General features: G+C 44.2%; 1 protein-coding gene across 1 annotated transcript in view; it reads right to left on the reverse strand.

Moving 5' to 3' along the window:
• Positions 1–9,127: 9,127 nt before the first annotated feature.
• Positions 9,128–18,646, reverse strand: part of SLX4IP (SLX4 interacting protein) — a 183,385-nt gene continuing 173,866 nt past the window's right edge. Inside the window, 3 exon segments of the mRNA XM_029918398.1 lie at positions 9,128–9,657; positions 9,660–10,141; positions 11,294–11,394. Coding sequence (XP_029774258.1) covers positions 9,422–9,657; positions 9,660–10,141; positions 11,294–11,394 — 819 coding nt within the window. The 3' untranslated portion in view covers positions 9,128–9,421.

Here is an 18,646-nt window from a genome sequence, read left to right on the forward strand (position 1 = left end):
AGAGGAAAAGGAAAGCCAATGGGAAGGGGCCCAAAGCGGGTGGGTGAGGCCTCACCCCAGCCTTCGGCATTCCCCACATCCATGGCCCCATTATTTCTGCACTTCCTGTGAGCTCTCAACACAACACTCAGCTAAAGAGGTCCTGACCATTTCCTCCAGGGCACTGTGTCTCCACAGGCGCCTGACCGGTGGCCAGTTGCTTTCACCTCTTCAGGGTGCAAAGCCAGGCCCTGTGCACAGTGGCAAAGGCACACGCTTTGGAGCCAGACTTCCTGGATTCCAATCCTAGCTCTTCCTTCCCGATTCCTGGCATGCACTCTTCTCCCTGCGCAGTGTTCAGTTCACACAACTGCAGCGCAACAATTTCTCGTTTTGGGGCTGGAGAGACCTGGATCCTAGTCTACTATTACTAACTTTGTAAAGTTTCCGCAACTCTTTGCATCTTAGTTTCCTCATCTGTGAAATGGTGATGATCAAGTGTGCCGCTACTTGGATTCATGAAAAAGGCTACAGGAAGAAGAAAGACCGCTGCTCTATTTCTCTAGGCATCCTGGGATAGGGTGTTGAGTTTACTACACGATGAAAAAATCCAGCTAGATTCCAACAGCAAGCAGTCTCTCTTCTTGCCACTAAACTGGGCCCCAGTGAGAGAAGAGCTGAGTAATGGCTGTTGGATCTGGTGTTAAATAGAAATCCAAGATGGCCCCCAGAGAGATTTCTGGACCCTGGTTATTTGATCAAACACTAATCCAAGTATTGCTGTGAAGCTATTTTGCAGACGTAATTAAAGTCACAAATTAGTGGGCCTTAAAATACAGAGATTTTTTCGAGCAGGGCTGACTAATCACAGGAGTTCTTTAAAAGCAGAGTTTTCTCCGGTCACAGGAGAATTCAGAGATACAAAATTTGAGAGATTCAACACAAAAAGGGAGGTTTCTCCATTCTTCGGATGGAGGAGGGCACACGGCAAGGACCCAAGGGTGGCCTCTAGTTGCTGAGTGAACTCCTTTGGGGAACAGCCAGCGGGACAATGGAGCCCCCACTTCACAACTGCAAGGAACTGAATTCTGCCAGAAACCCAAGGGAATGTGGGAGGAGGTCCTTCCCTAGTTGGGCCTCCAGATGAGGATACAGTCTGGCTGATACCCTAATTCCAACCTCATGAGACCCTGAGCAGAGATCTAGCTAAAAAGTGTCAGAACCTGTGTCATAAATCAATTTGCACTATTTCAAGCTGCTAAGTTTATGGTTATTTGTTATACACCAACAGCAAAGTTCTCTTCCAAAGGGAGTCTTGCTGGGCTAGGTCACGTGTAGGTACTGTATTTGGTCTTGACTACACAAGTCATTGGCTTTTCCCCAATCAGTTCAGTGCTTTCTATCAGTGTAGCAGAAGGAAAAACTCATGCAAAAATGAAGTACGGGACCCAAAAAAGCTTGGTTCTCAATTTTACTGCAGTGTGTGTTCTGCCAGTGTAGACAGGTCTCTGCACTTCTAAATAATAGAACATAGTTCTGTCTTTCATATCTATCCTTGCCACCATTTTATACAATGAGAGCCAGATGACATAAGCTCAGGTACTTGGCCTTGGAGGACTCTAGGACACATGGTTTGGGGCCAGTTTTCTCTCCTTATGGAAGGGGATAATGTGTGACTTATCTTCTAGATGACGTTATCAGAGCATTGGATGACTCTCCCACCAAGCATCCTTTCCCTAGAAGGAAGTTTCTCCTTGGTTGTCCTCAGGACATAGTGGCCACTTCCTCTGGGCTGAGGAGGAGCTAAACATCAAGCCCAACCTCCTCTCCTACCAGCTCCTCTGGCCCGAGCTGGCCTTCATAGGGGCAGCTGGCCTAGGTGCACACGCATAACCAGTGGCAGAAAGTTAAAGTTTCTCTCAAGTTCAGTGAGCTTTTCTAAAGCATTGCCAGAACCTAGAATAAGACCTTATAAATGTGCAGAACAGCTGCCAAAATCGTTTCTACAGCCAGAACCCAGAACATGCAATTTGATAAACTAGTGTTGAGAAACACGATCTTCAAGAGAAAGCAAAGCCAATTTGATGTAAAAATTCACAGACGGACAGTATGCCTGTCTTTGAGCCTGTATAGAGATGTTTGGTGAGGTCCACAGGTTCTTCCAGCTAGAGATAAATAGCATCAAAATAATAGCCCCAAGAGCAGAGTCCCCTGAATCTCTCACACAGAGAGCTTTTGCTTCCAGGAGTGCTTTCATATTGATGGGTACTTTTCAGTGGGGGGCCACCAGAGGACAGTTCTCTAGATGTCACAGGCTCTGCCCATGCAACCTCCACTCTGATAGTCACCAGGCTGAGCACAAGGCACTGGGAGAGGGCTTACCAGGAAGCATTTGAAGGGGATAACACACAAATCCATGAGTGCTGTTGTTTTGCAAGCCTGGATTCATTCTGGCATCCTTACTGAAGGGCCTTCTAGGCTCCTCCTACTGGAACACGGCCCAAACACCCCATCTGCCACATCAAGGCTGGAGGGCACCCTAATTCACCATTCCACCTTCTCCCCCTGAAAAACGGAATGGATGGGCTGGTATTCATCCTTCCAGGCACCCACAGTGGGTTTGGGAAAGAGCCCTCTGCATGCTTCTCACCAGCTGAGCATGTTGAGGAGGAAGAGAAAAGGCCTTCAGAGCCACTGGGCTTAGAAAAATTCCCAGTCAATCCATCACTTGCTGCTTCTGGAAAGGGTCTGCCACAGGTCCCAGGGCAGGTGGAGAGAAAAATGCGAGGCAGCAAGTGGAAGTCAGAGTTGTGTCTGTGTGCGAGTGCACATCTGTGTGTGTGTGTGTGTGTGTGTGTGTGTGTGTGTGTGTGTGTGTGTGTGTGTGTCTAAGCTCAGAGACAGGACTAGTAGTAGAAGAGCTGGTGAGAGGGCGTGGGAGACTGGGAACTTATTTATAAAATCTCTTCTGCCCTGAAGCAAGTCAAACTCCCTGCTGAGGAGTGGCTTTTTCTTCCTCCCTTTTGAGTCCTGTGTGCTGCACTGACCTCTCCCTGGCGGAGGTCAGTGCTCTGCTCACCCTGTGCACACTCAGCCTTTTGGGGCTGGATCGCTTTAGTAGCCTGAAGAGGAGACAATCTTCAGCTCGAATTTCTGAGAAGAAAGCTGTGGTAAATCTCATGAGGAAGCTGGCCTGTGTATGTTTTAAAGAAATATATGTGTGTGCTCTGATCTTTTGGGAACTGTGGGGAAAACAAAAGGCGAACACGAAAACTGTACATCACCAGAGTACCCTCCCACAGCCTGCTTCATCCGCTAAAATAAATCAGGCTGGGTAATGAATGAGGTTTTAAGAAATGTAACTAAACTTAAAATACAAGGTCAGCATCTCATCCTAGGTAATCCTTTGGAGGAGGAGACATTCTTCTGATTTTCCCACAGGGTTATTTCAGATGTGCTGTCTGAGCCAAACTCTTTTAAAAGCGTTCATTCTTCCACTGCCCTGCCAAATGTGAACTTGAGATTCACACGCACTTTTCGAGAGCTTATTAGTGATATTAATGATCACGGATCAAAGGCAAACCCTAGACAATCATTTAGGTGCTTTAAAACCTCATCTGCTGTGCGAGGGCAACAATTTCTCTGAGCTGGCGCAGATGCAGTCGCTCTGATGCGTCGGGTCTAAAGGAGCATTACAAACAAGCCTTTACGGAGAAGACAGGTCACATCTCTTTGTAAGACTAAAACGTACACCAACTGACACCTCGTCCCCAAAGCCTTTCTCATTCATTTGAAAGCATGTACACTTCCGACCTGCAGGAAGCCCCTCATTTAAAGGGTACTCTGCTCACAGCACACCCTGCCTCTTTTAACATCCAGCATTTAAACTACACACACCCTACATTTTAAAACAATAATGCTTTACCGTGGCTTCTCCTGACAATCAGTTATTTGAGGAGCTTTTAAAATTGCCAATACTCAGACCAAATTGCAAGGATCCAGATTTAACTGGAAGCTACTCAGTAATCTCAATGTGTGGACAGTTCCAGGAACCTGTTTTTAAATGGATGCAGAAATTAACAAACCGGAGTGGCATGTTTACCTTAAGTGCTTAAAATATTAGCGACCATTTGATTTGACAAATGGAGAACCTGAGGTCCGGGAGGTTAGGGGACTTTGTCCCAGTGCACACAAACCAATTAGTGGCAAAGCAGTCGCCTGAACCCAGGGCTGCAGCTGGTAGGTAGCACCACACCATCTCGAGTCTCCGATCCCCAGCTGGACCTCAGGTCCAGGCCAGGTCAGCTGCCTGTGGGCGAGGCTGGCCACCGTGCCGGCACCAGCAGAACACTAAGAAAGACACTTTGCTTTATCAGCTGCAGTGGTTCTCAGCATTTCATGCACAGCTATCCAAATGTATTATTCCAACCTCAGATTGAAATGCCTTGGAAAGATTATGTACAGATCCGAGGGGAGATATGTATACGGGCAGTCAGAGTCCTGGGATCCTGTCATAAAAGGCAGCGTACAGAAAGAGCTGGCCCAAGATGTCACTCAGGGATGAACAAGGGCTAGATCCACTTAGAAAATGGAAATGAATCCACTTGGGAGATGTCAAGATTCTCTGGAAGAGAGTCAAGGTCGCACACTTGAACTCCTCACAAGAGGAATCTATCTTGGCTCACAACTGGGAGAAGTGGGAACGTATCTGCATTGTAAAGACCACCCCAAAATCTTCGGGGCCCATTCAATCACAACACCCCACACACGGTTTTCTAAACCTACATCTTTAGAACCAGTGGTTTGGAAGCAGACCTCTTTGGATTATTTCAACACAGGGTTCAAAACCTCAGGGTTGCTTCAAGGAAGGAGTCTCAAACAGAATATAATTTTAAATAGCATGTTCAGAAAAGGGCATTTAGGATGTATATTCCTTGGGGCTCCCTTGTTTTGAAGAAAAGTGATACACACTAATTTAATTTTTTAAAACAATTTTATTTTTTATTCATAAAGCAGGTTCATTTCCTCTACATACTACTTTCACCCATGTACACCCTCTACATACTACTTTCAGACCCATACAACTATTTAAACTATTCATACAGTTTAAACAAAAGAGAAGACAGGATATGGGCGATGGAGAAAAAGGAGCTTCTCTGGTGATTACTGCAGTGTCTGGCTTTCCAACTTGACTAAAGAAAACTATCCTGTCAAATCTACATGTACAGTCACCTGATCAGATGCTTGGGGTCATATATATGGTCTTACTGATTTTTGTTTAAAGAATCATGGTTTTTGATAAGTAACTCTAATGACAATAATAAAGCAATTCATGGTAATATTATGCTACATAATAAAACTTACCGAATGTGATTAAAGTCCAGCATGGAGCAGTTCTCAACAATTAAAGGTAATAACTTCATCCACTCTAGTCCCTCTGTTAAGCGCACACACTGACATATATTTGTTCCTCGTCTTGTTAAATAAATATAGAAAGCAAATTAGAAGGAGTTGTGCAGATTTCTGAGAATTTGATTATATCATTAAACTATAATACCAGTGATACAGCTAGACTTCTGTCCTGAGTAATTATCTGCATTAACTTCATTTTACACTGCTTAATTTACTTCGTGCTTAAGGAAGATTTTAAACTATTTAGCGGAAATCAGCTTAATTCTGACTTTTTACTTGCTCCACTGTGCTTCAATTCATTAGTGTTTCAGTAACAAGCAATGAACTCTAGCTAATCTTAACAAACCAAGCATGGAAATTTCTTAAGAGAAAAGAAGAAATTGAAATGATTTCCATATTCAAGTCACAGAACACTGAAGAAAGAATTTTTGGCTCTTAGGAAAGGCATTTGTTACCTCAAAAGGAAGGCCACTCACTAAAATTTTGCAGAAATATGATGGTGGGGCCTGCCAAGAAGGAATTCAAGGGAACTGGGAATAGCGGCACTGTGATCCCAAGCCATTCCCCTGGGCACAGAAGTTTTCTTCCCTTCTGTGCTCTGCCCTCACCAAGCTCTTTCTAAAATCAAAGGCCACAAGATGCACAACTCATGATAAATCCAAATATCACACCAGAAGCAAACAGTTGACTGTGATCCCAGAGTTGTCCCTAAGACATATCTTGAAATACCTCATTCACAAACAAGCTATAATCTCCATAAATCAAACTAGAGGGGCGCCTGGGTGGCTCAGTAGGTTGAACGTCCGACTCTTGGTTTCAGCTCAGGTCATGATCCCACAGTTGTGAGATGGAGCCCCATGTTCTGTGCCCAGCACAGAGCCTGATTGAGATTCTCTCTTTCGCTCCCTCTTCCTCTCTAGCACACGCTTGCGCATGCATACTCTCAAGCTCTCTCTCAACATAAACATTAAAAAAAACCTAGAGTTTTTAATGATACTTGCCATAAAAAATATATTTTCTTACTTCTTTAATATTAATATAAGTAAACAAAAATCCTGCAGCACTCACTCCTCTCTCCCCAAATGGTTGCTCCTTTGCATTTAATGGTTTATACACATATCTGGGTGAGAGTTAACCTCCAGCTGCTAAGGAAAAAAAAATAAAGATGTGGAAGAAAAATCACACTGTCCTCTGACATTTCTTGTTTACGGACATTAGAAAAACAACACAAAATCCAACATCAATCTAGTAAAAAAAAAAAAAAAAGCCATCTGAAAGCACAGGGATGTGACTTGGAAGCCATGATGACACGGAGAAAGTTAGGGAGTTCAAACTGTGACGTTACCTGAGTGGATCCACATTTCTCTCAAACATCAGAATTATAGAAACTTGAAAATAAATTTAATCTGGGTTATTAAGTAAGTGGTTGAAGAACTTGTTCTTTTTGATTAAGAACACTGACAGGCTCTCAGATTTTCAGATGCTGAATTAGTAAGATTATCAAGAACGTCAACACACACCCCACTCCCAGGAGTAGAGAATTCTGCATCTCCCAGCTGGTAAGCAACAGTAAAGCCTGGCAGCCATCTTCCCCTTTGTACTTCCAAACATAGGAAGAATCACACAACCACTCAAGTAACAAGAGATCCGAGGATGTTTCAGACATGTGGAAGAAAAATGCTTAGAGGCAAAATTCCTTAAACACGTGCCATAGTGTGGTGTGGAGAGCTGTTCCCTCCATTCACCCTGTGAAAATTCCATGTGCATGCAGGCTGTGAGACAGACTATTCAATCTACAACCCAAGGTGCTGTTTCCCCTCTCAGGTCACAGTAATTGTTATTTCCATGAATATACCAAACCCTAATGCCAGGGCTGTTCTTAAAAAGAAAATCACTAAAAAAAAAAAAAAAGAAAGAAAGAAAGAAAGAAAGGACACACTGTGCTCCTGTCTTCAGTGAAGAGCACACATAGAATTGCTGTCCCACTAAAAGCAGGGACCCCCCCATGGACCATGGAGACTGAGATTTCCATCCTGTGCAGTCTACCCCAACTGGATGAACACAGTCTGTTCCACTGTGGGTAGTATTCTGTTGGGTTCCCCCTTCTCCCACAGAATGCTTTGCTTGGAACTGGCTATGGAAAAAAACCCCTAGGAGTGGGAAGAGAAAGGACACCAGTGCCCAGGGCCACAGTCCTGGTGAGTGAAGGTCATGAGGCGGGGACCACACGAAGGGGACAGGTGTCTAGGCAGGGTGAGGAACACCAAAAGAATAGGATCTACATTCATGGACAGGTGTAGTGACCAACACTGAACTTCATGACCCAAGATGGTGCCATGAAATATGGCTGCCTCTTAATGAGTCTTACCCTACAACACAAGTGAGAAAGGAGACATGGGGAAGTATAGAATGAGCTCAGAGCAGCCAGAATTAGTCTTAAGCATGAACCACCAACACTGTGTCTGTTTCCATATTCTTTTATTACTTTGGGCTTTTTCTGGGGTTATTTTTCTGCTTACTTCAACACTTTGGGAATATTCTTGATTTTCCTTGTTACTAGGGAGGTGCTACTTCAAAGGACCACACAATGTTGAATAGAAAAAAAAAAGTATTTTATGGGTGGCCTGTGAATATGATTTATTTCCCTATTTTAGAATGAAACTGGGTTATGACAATCTTTAGTAGGTGTCCATCCAAAATAAGCCACTGCTATGATTCACTCTGACATTTCAGCAAGCCCACTGGAGACATTACTGGGTGATAGTGCAAATGGAAGGCTCCTGTTTTGAAACTGAATCTGCCTATGATGCCTTCCAAATGGGAAATTGGAAACACTAGCCACTGAGTTCTCCTTGGGTTCGAATCCTTCCTGAACCTAACCAAAATCTTCAAGATGGGGGCAAGCACAGGGACAGGGACACGTCTGAGCAACAAGCAAGAGGAAGCCTGTCCCTCTACTCTCTTCCTCTAATGCAAGGTCAAATTAGCCATAACCTTCTAGTAATGCTCAGGGTAAGTAACAGTTTCACGAGTGCAGTGGCCACCATGCTGTAGAGAACTCGGGAACAGGGCTGCTCACAGGCTGAACCTGGGTGTTTTACAAGTTTGAGGGAGCACAGGGTGCGCATGTGCACACGTGGGCCCCAGCTGATGAGCCGGAGGCCATGGCAGCCAGTATTGAGGAAAGAAACACGAGGGAGTCTCCAGTTAGTCGAGTGGTTCTCAAACGTGAGCATGTTTCAGAATCGCCCAGGGTTTCTCATTCGGTAGGTCTGGGGTGGGGCCCAAGACGTGTCTTTCTAACATGTTTTCAGACAGTGATACTGGGCCCAGAACCAGATGTTGAAGACTGCTAGCCTGTTCCTTCACTTCTGTCCAACTCAGGCTGAGGAACAGAAGGAGAAATTGTACCCCTAGATACTGCACTATGGCACTGCCTTCACGTAGCCCATCACACAGTGTGCACAGTGGTGATCTAAGAAGGCACATGGTTGGTTTCTTCATGCAGTCCTTGAAGAATGGGATCATCCTTGACAAGGTGAATGGCCATTTATCACTAAAATAATTTTCTGAAGACAGTTATAAATTTTTTATGTTTTTTTTTTTTTTAATTTTATTTTTGAGAGACAGACAGAGGCATCTCGAGCAGGGGAGGGTCACAAAGAGAGGGAGATGCAGAATCCAAAGCAGGCTCCAGGCTCTGAGCTGTCAGCACAGAGCCCGATGCGGGGCTCGAACCCACAAACCATGAGATCATGACCTGAGCTGAAGCCGGACGCTTAACCAACTGAGCCACCCAGACGCCCCTGAAGACAGTTATAAAGTATGAGAAAGTAGCAACGTTGTTAGAAAAAGCCTATAGCCTCCTGAAGATGAATGCATTGAAAACTAACCCTAACACAGATAGATACTTTTGGTACAAAACAATCATTCTAATTCCTTTAAAATCACAGCATCTAAACATACCCATCTCTTTCCACATCTTTAGCCACTATAGCCCAACTACATCTCTGCAATCCCCTTTAATAAGTTAGTGGCCTCTTTCATGCTTCTTTCTTTCCTTGGTTGGGCTGCTCTGGATTGCAGATAATCTTTCAGTGTTTGTGACTGAGCCGGTTTGCTGTGCCTGCCCTGGCTTATTTTTCGTAAGATGTCCGGAGGAAAGATTTTCCAAAACATGCAAGTCTTCATTAGACACCATTTTTGCCAAACCTTGTTTCAAAAGCAACCCCGGATCCGACAGCTCTGAAGTTAGCAAAGCCCTGCAGCTTTGCTTTTTTCCATTATTATTTCTCTTGGGACTAATCAATCACTTCCAAGAGAAACTCTCTTGTGGTGGTCGATGTCTTCCGCAGAGCCGAGGTTCCTGTGTTTCTGTTGTGTTCTGGCCCCTTGTGGACTTTGTTTTGGACCTGGTGATGCTGACTCACAGCTACAGATGGGGCTCCTGCTTAGAAGCCCTGTCTCTGACCACTCCCCACGAGGAGGTTTTTGCTGGCTGCTAGTGTCTTCTGGCGAGGCCTGATGAACATTTTCCAGCTTTTGAACAGGAAGCCCCCAGTGGCTCTCAGCTGCCTTTATGTAATCGTCTGCTTGTCCCGTGGACTCTGATGGGGGACTGGCTGAAGCCTGACTGTCACCCCTCCTCCTTGCCATCTCCGCAGCCACTGGGTCACTAGCTGTCCCCCCAATGTCCCGGCTGCTCCGTGATTTGTCCACAGTGCTGGTTTTTGTTTCAGTTCTTCTCACACTAAACCAAAGAAAGATTTTTTGTTTTGTTTTATAAAGCTGCAATGGCATCGTGCCCTCCAAACTGCCTCTGTAACACTGCCCATCCATGAACAAGGAGCCTGCGCTGCCTTTCCTTCTCCCTTACTTCCTTGGCAAATTCTGAAAAGTCCCTGAAGGTGATGTTTAAATTCAGACTGGATCAAGCAATAGCCTTCACATTTTCCAACACACTGGGATTAGTTATTAGGATATATAAAGACATACTTTATTTATTGATCACTGGGTTATCACTGTAGTTATACTCGAGTTATGATGGATCTATTTTAACTAAGGCAGACAAGTATTCATTTCAGATGTCAAGGGTCAATATTGCCTAAATTTGGTATGTTGACTTTTTTCCCCAGAAGCAAATGCTCAGATACATCCAAATCACAGGACTTGTGTGTGTTTATACGCAAGGATGTGCTTATACACACATATACACGTGTGTGTGCACACACACACACTTTTTCTACAGCACACATAAAAGACAATGCAAACTTCACTCACTTTGTAAAATTCACTTTGAGGAACAGGATAGCAACTGCAGGGGGAGAATTGAGAGACGAGAGACTTCAACAGAGATTTGTAGGGTTGTGAACAGTAGGAGAGTTCTTAAACCACCAAACCAAACTCAAAACACTGAAGCTGAATATTTATTTTGGCTAAGCTTTAGTCTGGAAATACCACACACACACACACACACACACACACACACACACACACACACATTCTTACTGTACCTAATCAGGGGCGTGAGGATTATCATAATTATATTAGAATGAGAACCTGTGTATTAGGAAAGGAATGTATTTTTTTTTTTTTTAGATTGACCTACAGTCACTCAGAAAGCTGTATGAAACACACCACCAAACAGGTGTATTTCATCTTCAAAGTGCTTATAATTAATTACTCCTTGCAACATACCTGTGAAGCAAGGACTTGCTCCCCATTGTCCAGAAAGCAGGAGGCAGTCAGGAAGGCAGAAGAGCAAGCACGGAACTTAGGGTAAAGTTGGTGCCAGAGGGGGTCTTGTAATTAGTTTCCATGAACTCTTGTGGAATTCTAGGCTTCGTGTTATGTATCCATACACACAGTCAAAAAGGAGAAAAAGAAAATTTGTGGGACTTACATTTCTTTCACAGTATTTCTCTTGCGCTTTGCATTGGGAGGAAGTGGACTCTCCGCACACTCAGCAAAATAATCAGACGCTCCGTGGAGAGCTCCTTCTGTCTACTCCAAAAGATAACAAAGGTTCAACCAGAAATCTATTAGCTGAACATGAGAAAAAACAGTTATGCTCTGAATGCCCCAGTGAACAGATTTTTGTGAAGACCAGATGAAACTGCTTAGTGTTAGGCTATTTTACTTTTTAAAAATCTAGAACATTTTGGTAAGTTGTCCCTGTTTCTGGACTCTTACCCAACACAGTTCATACATTAATATACACAACAAACATGCAAGACTGTACGAGAAAGGATACAGGTTCCAAACCATCTGGGAACCCTTGGCCAATTTTTTTTTTTTAAGGAGGCTCCACGTGCAGCACAGAGCCCACCACAGGACTTGAACTCAAAACTCGGAGATGAAGACCTGAGCTTAAATCAAGAGTCAGATGCTTCACTGACAGAGTCACACAGGCGCCCCTTAGCCAATATCTAATATCTCTGTGGCCCTGTGACGAAGCCCAGAACTACAGTGCCAGGCAGCGGCATATTTGTGAGCTGTGATCTTCCAGAAATATCCGCTGGCACAGTGGTCTGTACCCTGATTCCTAAGAATTCTACACATTTTCTCTACTTACAAAAGTATAGAATGTGGCCTTTGCAACACTCAAGACTACATAAAGAGTTAAGGCTTTTAGTGGATACTTTGAACACTGAAGTTTGTGATTCTTGGCTACTAAAAAACTGGGAGGTTTTCTTAAATTATGCACTACCACAATTTTACGTATTTCATAGATTATCTGTGTATCTATTATTATATGTTCCCATGGAAGCTTCATACAAAAGTACATGTACTTATAAAAACAGGGCACCTGGATGGCTCAATCGGTTAGGTGTCTGGCTCTTGATCTCAGCTCAGCTCATGATCTCACAGTTCATGAGTTTGAGCCCCACATCGGGCTCTGCTAAAAGTGCAGAGCCTGCTTGGGATTCTGTCTCTCCCTCTTTCTGCCTCTCCCCATGCATTCTTTCTCTCTCAAAATAAAGAAATAAACTTTTTTAAAAAAGTACTTATGAAATGTAAGCAACTCCCAATATTTGCCAACACTGACCTATTTCATAGTTCTGGAATCATTTGCTTTTTGTTAAGCAAGTAGATAATCCAGACAGGGTGCTAACTTCTCTCATTTCCTGTGAAACTAAGTAACCTTCTCCATAAAATTCTATAGTAAAATGTTGCGGACATAAGGAAGAATTTTGGGAAATTATCAGCAGGTCCCTTACTTTAGACTTACTTGGAATTGACAATCACAGTCCCAGAATGCCTAGTAGATGGCAGCCTTCAGGATGATACCTGGATGCCCCACAGTCTGATGCTATGACCTTGGTCCAATCAGTGATACTCTGTACCACTGAGCACCAGCCTTTAGCTCCTGCGAATCCTGTCTATGGTTTCAGACCTGGATCAGTGTCACTCATAGTCATATATCCAGGTATAACCTAAGTCAGTTTTAGGAGTTGGTAAATAGAATATCATTGGTTTTATTGGACTATACTGCAATTTGATGCTTCTCCCTTTTTCCCCCTAAGACTCACTAGTTGACCAGACAGAGCTACAGTTTAAAGTTAAGTGAGAGGAAGGGGGTGGGGGGCAGGGGGAGACAGAGAGAGAGAGAGGGAGGGAGGCTGAGATTTATGTGTGAAACACTTCTAAACATGCCCTATAAGTACAGTAGATTTTCCCCTTATGACCACACCCTGTAAGTGCTGTATTTTCAGAGCTGAACAATTAACATAAGGAGCATGAGTCAGGCTTTGAACAACTCTGTGGGAACCAAAAAGCCTTTTGCTATTAGGAATGATGTAAATTCCCCAAGGCTTGAAGAAGTCCACAATGGAAGGCAGACAGGATCATAAATAACAACAATGGACACTGCGTCGACCACATAAAGTATGAAGCCGCGACGGTGACACTCTTCAAATCTCACACTAGATCCCATCTCTGCCTTTATTTATTTATTTATTTTTTAAACTTAGTTTAAAAAGCACTATGCATTTCCTATGGGAACTTCAAAAACTTCTTTAAGAGACATGACAATTCATTCTCATCCCACATTCTTCTGATCACAAACAATGGGGAAAATGTCCTTGGAAGGAAAAGGACAACAGAAAATGCAATGCAGTGACAGAAGGAAATGTCCAGTTCAAAAAGTGCAAAACCTGTGACTTTGCTTTAAAAAAGTAGAGAAAAAGAAAAGAAAAAGGCAAGGCAGGGTCTCCTGCTTACAAATTAAAACCACATTTGGCAATTTGTTGAAGGAGGCATATTTACATTTGTATGAAGACTGGGTGGGCAGGAAAATAAAAAAAAAGCTTAGACTCCTTCTTCAGTCTTCAGTTCTTAACTGTCAGACCTCATTAGAAACCTCTCATTCTTATTTTTCTAAGGTCAATTCATTCCCCTTTGTCACTAAATCGCAGCCTGCGGAGCCCCTCAAACAAATATTCCAGAGGAAACAGTGATCCTCTGGAACAGGGACTGGGAACAAAATTTCCCAAGGGAGTTGTCCTGCTTACTAATGGCTTCTCACATCTGGCATCAAAACGCAGTTGTGGCTTGTCCAGAGGCAAAATTCTAAGGTACAGACACTGCGTGCTGGGAAGTGCTTCCTGGGCTTACCTAAATGATCCGACTCCTTTTTAGACTCTGCCTTGAATAATGACCCTGACGTCTTCTGCAAAGAATACACATAAACTCAATATATTAAAGAAGGTTACCAGTTGGCCACCCAAAGTCCAGAGTGCTCACTCCATGGAGACTTGGGTATTTAAGAAACAGGTTAACCCAGGGGCTCTCTTTGGGCCTTTATCAGTGATTCTTCTTAACTTAAGGGCTAGCTGGGAGTCTAGCCAAGGAATAAAATTTTGCATATATTATCACCTGCCCTGTCCACTCCCCCACCTATTTATTAATTTTTCGTTAACGCTTTTAGTTTTAAACTTTCCATCTGTTAAGAGTGTCTAGGACAAAAGCCAGGACAAAACCTAACAGAAGTAGGGCAGGGCCACAGGCCCCACAGGGAGTCTAATCCAGGGGGACACTTTCCTCAGGAGACTGAGCAGCCCAGGCAGGCTTCCAGAGCAGGAGGACAGGCCTTCTCGCCATCCCTAGGGATCTTCTGGAGTCACCTGGATGCAGCCTGAGGTTGAGGATGGCCAAAGCACGTGCGCCTCAGGACGGGCCCAAAAGGAAGGCTGTTTAGGTATGAAAAGGGGTGATATTACCTCGGTGCTGTCTGGTCTGACCTAGGAAACACATTTTAAATTTCTGGACAGAAAAGACTGCAAAGAGAGTCCCTACCAAGAATTAGCAAGGCAGCTAAGATACACTTCCTGTCTCTAATCAGAGAATGGGCTGGACTGAAATGTAGTTAGAAATACTGGTTGATGTTCATGTTACAAAGGCAAATTGAAACTGTGGATAAATCAAGGTGTCCACTCCATAGCGACTTACTGAATTTCACTTCGGAACAGAACACTGTTGGATTAATGAGGGGTGAGGAGCTAAGCTGGCCTAAAAAGATGTCAGAAACACCTGCTCTTGAGTCTGTCGCCTCCTCAAGGAGTTTGTAGGATGCAGCCGAGGCTCCCAAAGGCTACTGGGAAGACTGGCAACAAGGGAGCTTTTAAAAAAACATAGATTCCCAAGACCCATCCCTGGAAGTTCTGATTTACCAGATCTCGGGTGTGGCTACAAGATCTATATTTAGGCTCCCCGGTGATTCAAACACTGCTGACATACATGAAATAATTCTCGACAGAGCAGAGGAGCAGAGAAACAAATGTAAAGTGGGACACTGAGGCAGTGCGTGGTAGAGTCCGGTCATGCAACAAAATCACCTGGGAAGCCTGTTAAAAAACGTTCAGGATTCGACCCCGGAACCGACTGCATTTGGATCTCGGGGGGCTGGAGTCAAGGCGTATGCATTCTAGGCGATCTCCCCACTCTAAAGGGGCATGGATGGACGTGATAACTGAGCAGGGCCATCCAATCAGACAACGGTGAACTCTATATAGAACACTGTTTTGAGGCTCCGTAGAAAAAGATGTGGACTCACAGAAACCATCCCTGCTCCCACGGAGCCTCCATCCCATGGGGAAGACAAGAAACAAATAACACATATGGTATCAGAAGGTTACGATGTTATGAGGAAATACAAACCTCCAAAGCCCTTTTTTAGACATGTTGGTGAGGGAAGGCTGTAGTAGGCGAGAAGGTGAGCTTTAACCAGAGATGAGTGGAGGATGAGCCACATGAACAGGGTGCACATCAGGCAGGGAGAAACATGAACACCAGGGAAGACAGAGCATATTTGGAGGGAGAGGAGAAACAGGGCAGCAAAGCAGGGAAAGGGGCTGGAGGGCAGGTAACTGGGGTGTGTGTGTGTACTGGTGGTGGTGTGTGAGGGGGGCAAATCATACATGCCTTTTGTAAGGATGGCACATTTTATTCTAAGTAAGATGATGTGCCATTGTAAGGTTCTGAGAAGAAAATGGACTTGGCATTTTAAAAGGATCACTCTGGAAGCAGCTGAGGGGCAGATGAGCTCAGAGAGATCAGTGATTAGACTACTGCAAAAGTCCACTCAGAGAGGAGGCGTCTTTCAGGAGGCTGGTGACAATAAAAAATAGCTAGACTGGAAATAGAATTCGAAGGGAGACCCAACAGAATATGTCAATGGATATAGTTGGTCAGAAGGAAAGTCAGGGATGACTCCAACATCTGTGGCTTAAATAAGCTGATGAAGGAAGTTAGCCTTTACCAACAAAGGACGTACTGGGGGAGGGACAGGCTTGGGAAAGTGGAACCAAGAAATCAATCTGAGATAACATAAACCTGAACGGTCCTCCTGGGTATCCAAACAGAGATGCTGAGCAGGAAGTCAAGATACAGGTTCAGAAGAGAGAGGTCTGGGCTGCAGACACAAACCTGGGAAGTCCCCGAAGATGGTATATAAAGTCTTCAGTGAGGACAAACTTCACTGGGGAGTGAGTTTGGATAAGAAAAAAGAAGAGGAGGAGGAGGATTGAGGAAAGGAGTCCACAAGGGAATCATCAGTGAAGAAACAGATAAAATCAAGATAACATGATGTCCCTGGAGGCATGAGAATAAAGTGCTTCATTGAAAGTGACAGCATTGTCACAAATACGCTGAGAGGTTAGCGGTGACAACTGACTGGTAGAGGCAATTTGACAAGGGCTGTTTTTGGTGAAGTGCTGGGGCCCAAGCCTATTTGGGATGGATGGGATCAAGAGCAAAGTGGAGACACAGTAGCAACCAGAGGTCTCCAGTAAGCACGTAACATGCTGTAGGTGACTTTGAATTTTCTACTGACCACTAAAAAAGTAAAAAGAAAACTGCTGAAATTAGATTTCAATAATATATACTCTTTTGCTCAATATACGTTATTATTACAACATGTAATATAAAAATATTGAGGCATTTTATATTTTTAGACTAAGTCTTTGGAATCTAGTATGTATCTGACATTTACAGGACACCATTTCTGACTTGCCACATTTCCAATGCTCAATGGCCAAATGTGACCAGTGGCTATAGTACTGGGCCATGCAGGGCAAGACTCGTTAGAAGGATCTCAGTAAGGGGAGCGCAGAAATGGGGTAGTGGCTAGATTGGGGGGCTGGTTAATGGAAGGTGCACTGGTGATTGATTCTAGGCACGTTCGGAGGATGTGATCAGCTACCATGTGCCAAGTCTCAGCGGGGTGTTTCAGAAGCTCTGCATATACGCATCAATATCACCTCAGAAGAGCCTGGTGAGGCAGGTAATATTGCTGCTCCCACACTCTGGGGGCCTCATTTAACATGAACAAACAGCACGGACGGCAGTGCCCCTTCACATCTGATACATGGGGCTTCTGTCACAAAAACGTTGCTTCAGCTTTCAGGCACCACCCCTGAGGCCCTGGGACATCAGTATTCGTCCAGGTTGGAAGTGCAGGGGAAGGTCCCTGGGGACATGATACCAGACCGAAGGTCACTCAGAGAGCTCTGTGGGTGTACAGCAGTCCAGTGTGGCCCCCAGCGTTGTGTTTCCAGCACCCCCAACAGCCATGCTTAGAAGGGATGACAGGAGCTCTCCCACCAAAATTTTGTTTTCAGGACTGCAGAATACCCTGCTTGATATGAAGGCAATAAAAGGAGAAGGCAGGAAGAAAAACTTTTTAGTGCCATTAAGGTCTTTCTCACAGCAGTACTTCATACAGTAATGTGGTGCTCTTGGTCTTTATCTTTTGAGATCTCTTTTCTTATGGTTATATACATGAGTTTCCTCTGATTCTATTTTATTCACTTCTAAATGAAAATAATTAATAACTCAACCAGAATATTTTAAAAGCAGGTAACTCAGGGTGCCTGGGTGGCTCAGTCGGTCAAGCATCCAACTTCATCTCAGGAGCTGAAGCTCTGTGTCAGGCTCTGTGCTGACAGCACAAAGTCCAGAACCTGTTTCAAATTCTGTGTCTCCATTCTCTCTGCCCCTCCCCTGCTCATGCTCTCTCTCCAAAATAAACAAACATTAAAAAAAAATTTTTTAAGCGGGTATCTCATAGTAAAATGATAGAATATATAGTCTTAGGTCACATTCAAAATGTTACTGTGTCTGAATTCTTCATGATTACATATACCCAAAATTGATCAAAACAGGTTAGCTCTCCTGGGATGAGATAGGGAGCACAGCAAAGTTGGGGACGGAAGCCAAGGGCTGGCATTCACTGGTTGCTTGTCCCAGAGCCCATCTCTCAACTCCCTGATGGTGGGTTTTTCATCTGTCCTTCAGGATTGTTTGGGAAATTTAAATGCAACAAGGTATGTGAAGCACACTTTAGAAAGTGGAAAGGTCTACACACATTTTCTTGACAGTCCTGTAAAAGAAAACCTGGTGTCTACAGAAAACATAAAGGGTTTTTGAGAAGGCAAGGATGCATTTGTAAAGAACTGACATGATTAAAGTCCTTTCCCCACATCTGAGTTATCTGGCAGGCAGGTATTGTCCCTACTTGACAGACAAGAGGAATGAGACCCAAGAGACTAAGTGTCTAAGGCCACACATTTAGCTAGGGGCAGAACGGAGTTGAGGAGGCCTGGCCCTCTGTGCAGTGCTCTTTCCACGGTGCCCAGCGGGGCCTCTTTCATCACATAGATGGGAATTGTAGGAAGAGTACAGGATGCTAAGTCAGAAGTCCTTGGGTGTAGCCCCTTCGGTAGCAGTTTCTTCCTTGAAGTGAGATCTGCACAAG

Source organism: Suricata suricatta, chromosome 12, assembly GCF_006229205.1.
Source record: "Suricata suricatta isolate VVHF042 chromosome 12, meerkat_22Aug2017_6uvM2_HiC, whole genome shotgun sequence".
In the NCBI taxonomy this organism is placed as follows: domain Eukaryota; kingdom Metazoa; phylum Chordata; class Mammalia; order Carnivora; family Herpestidae; genus Suricata; species Suricata suricatta.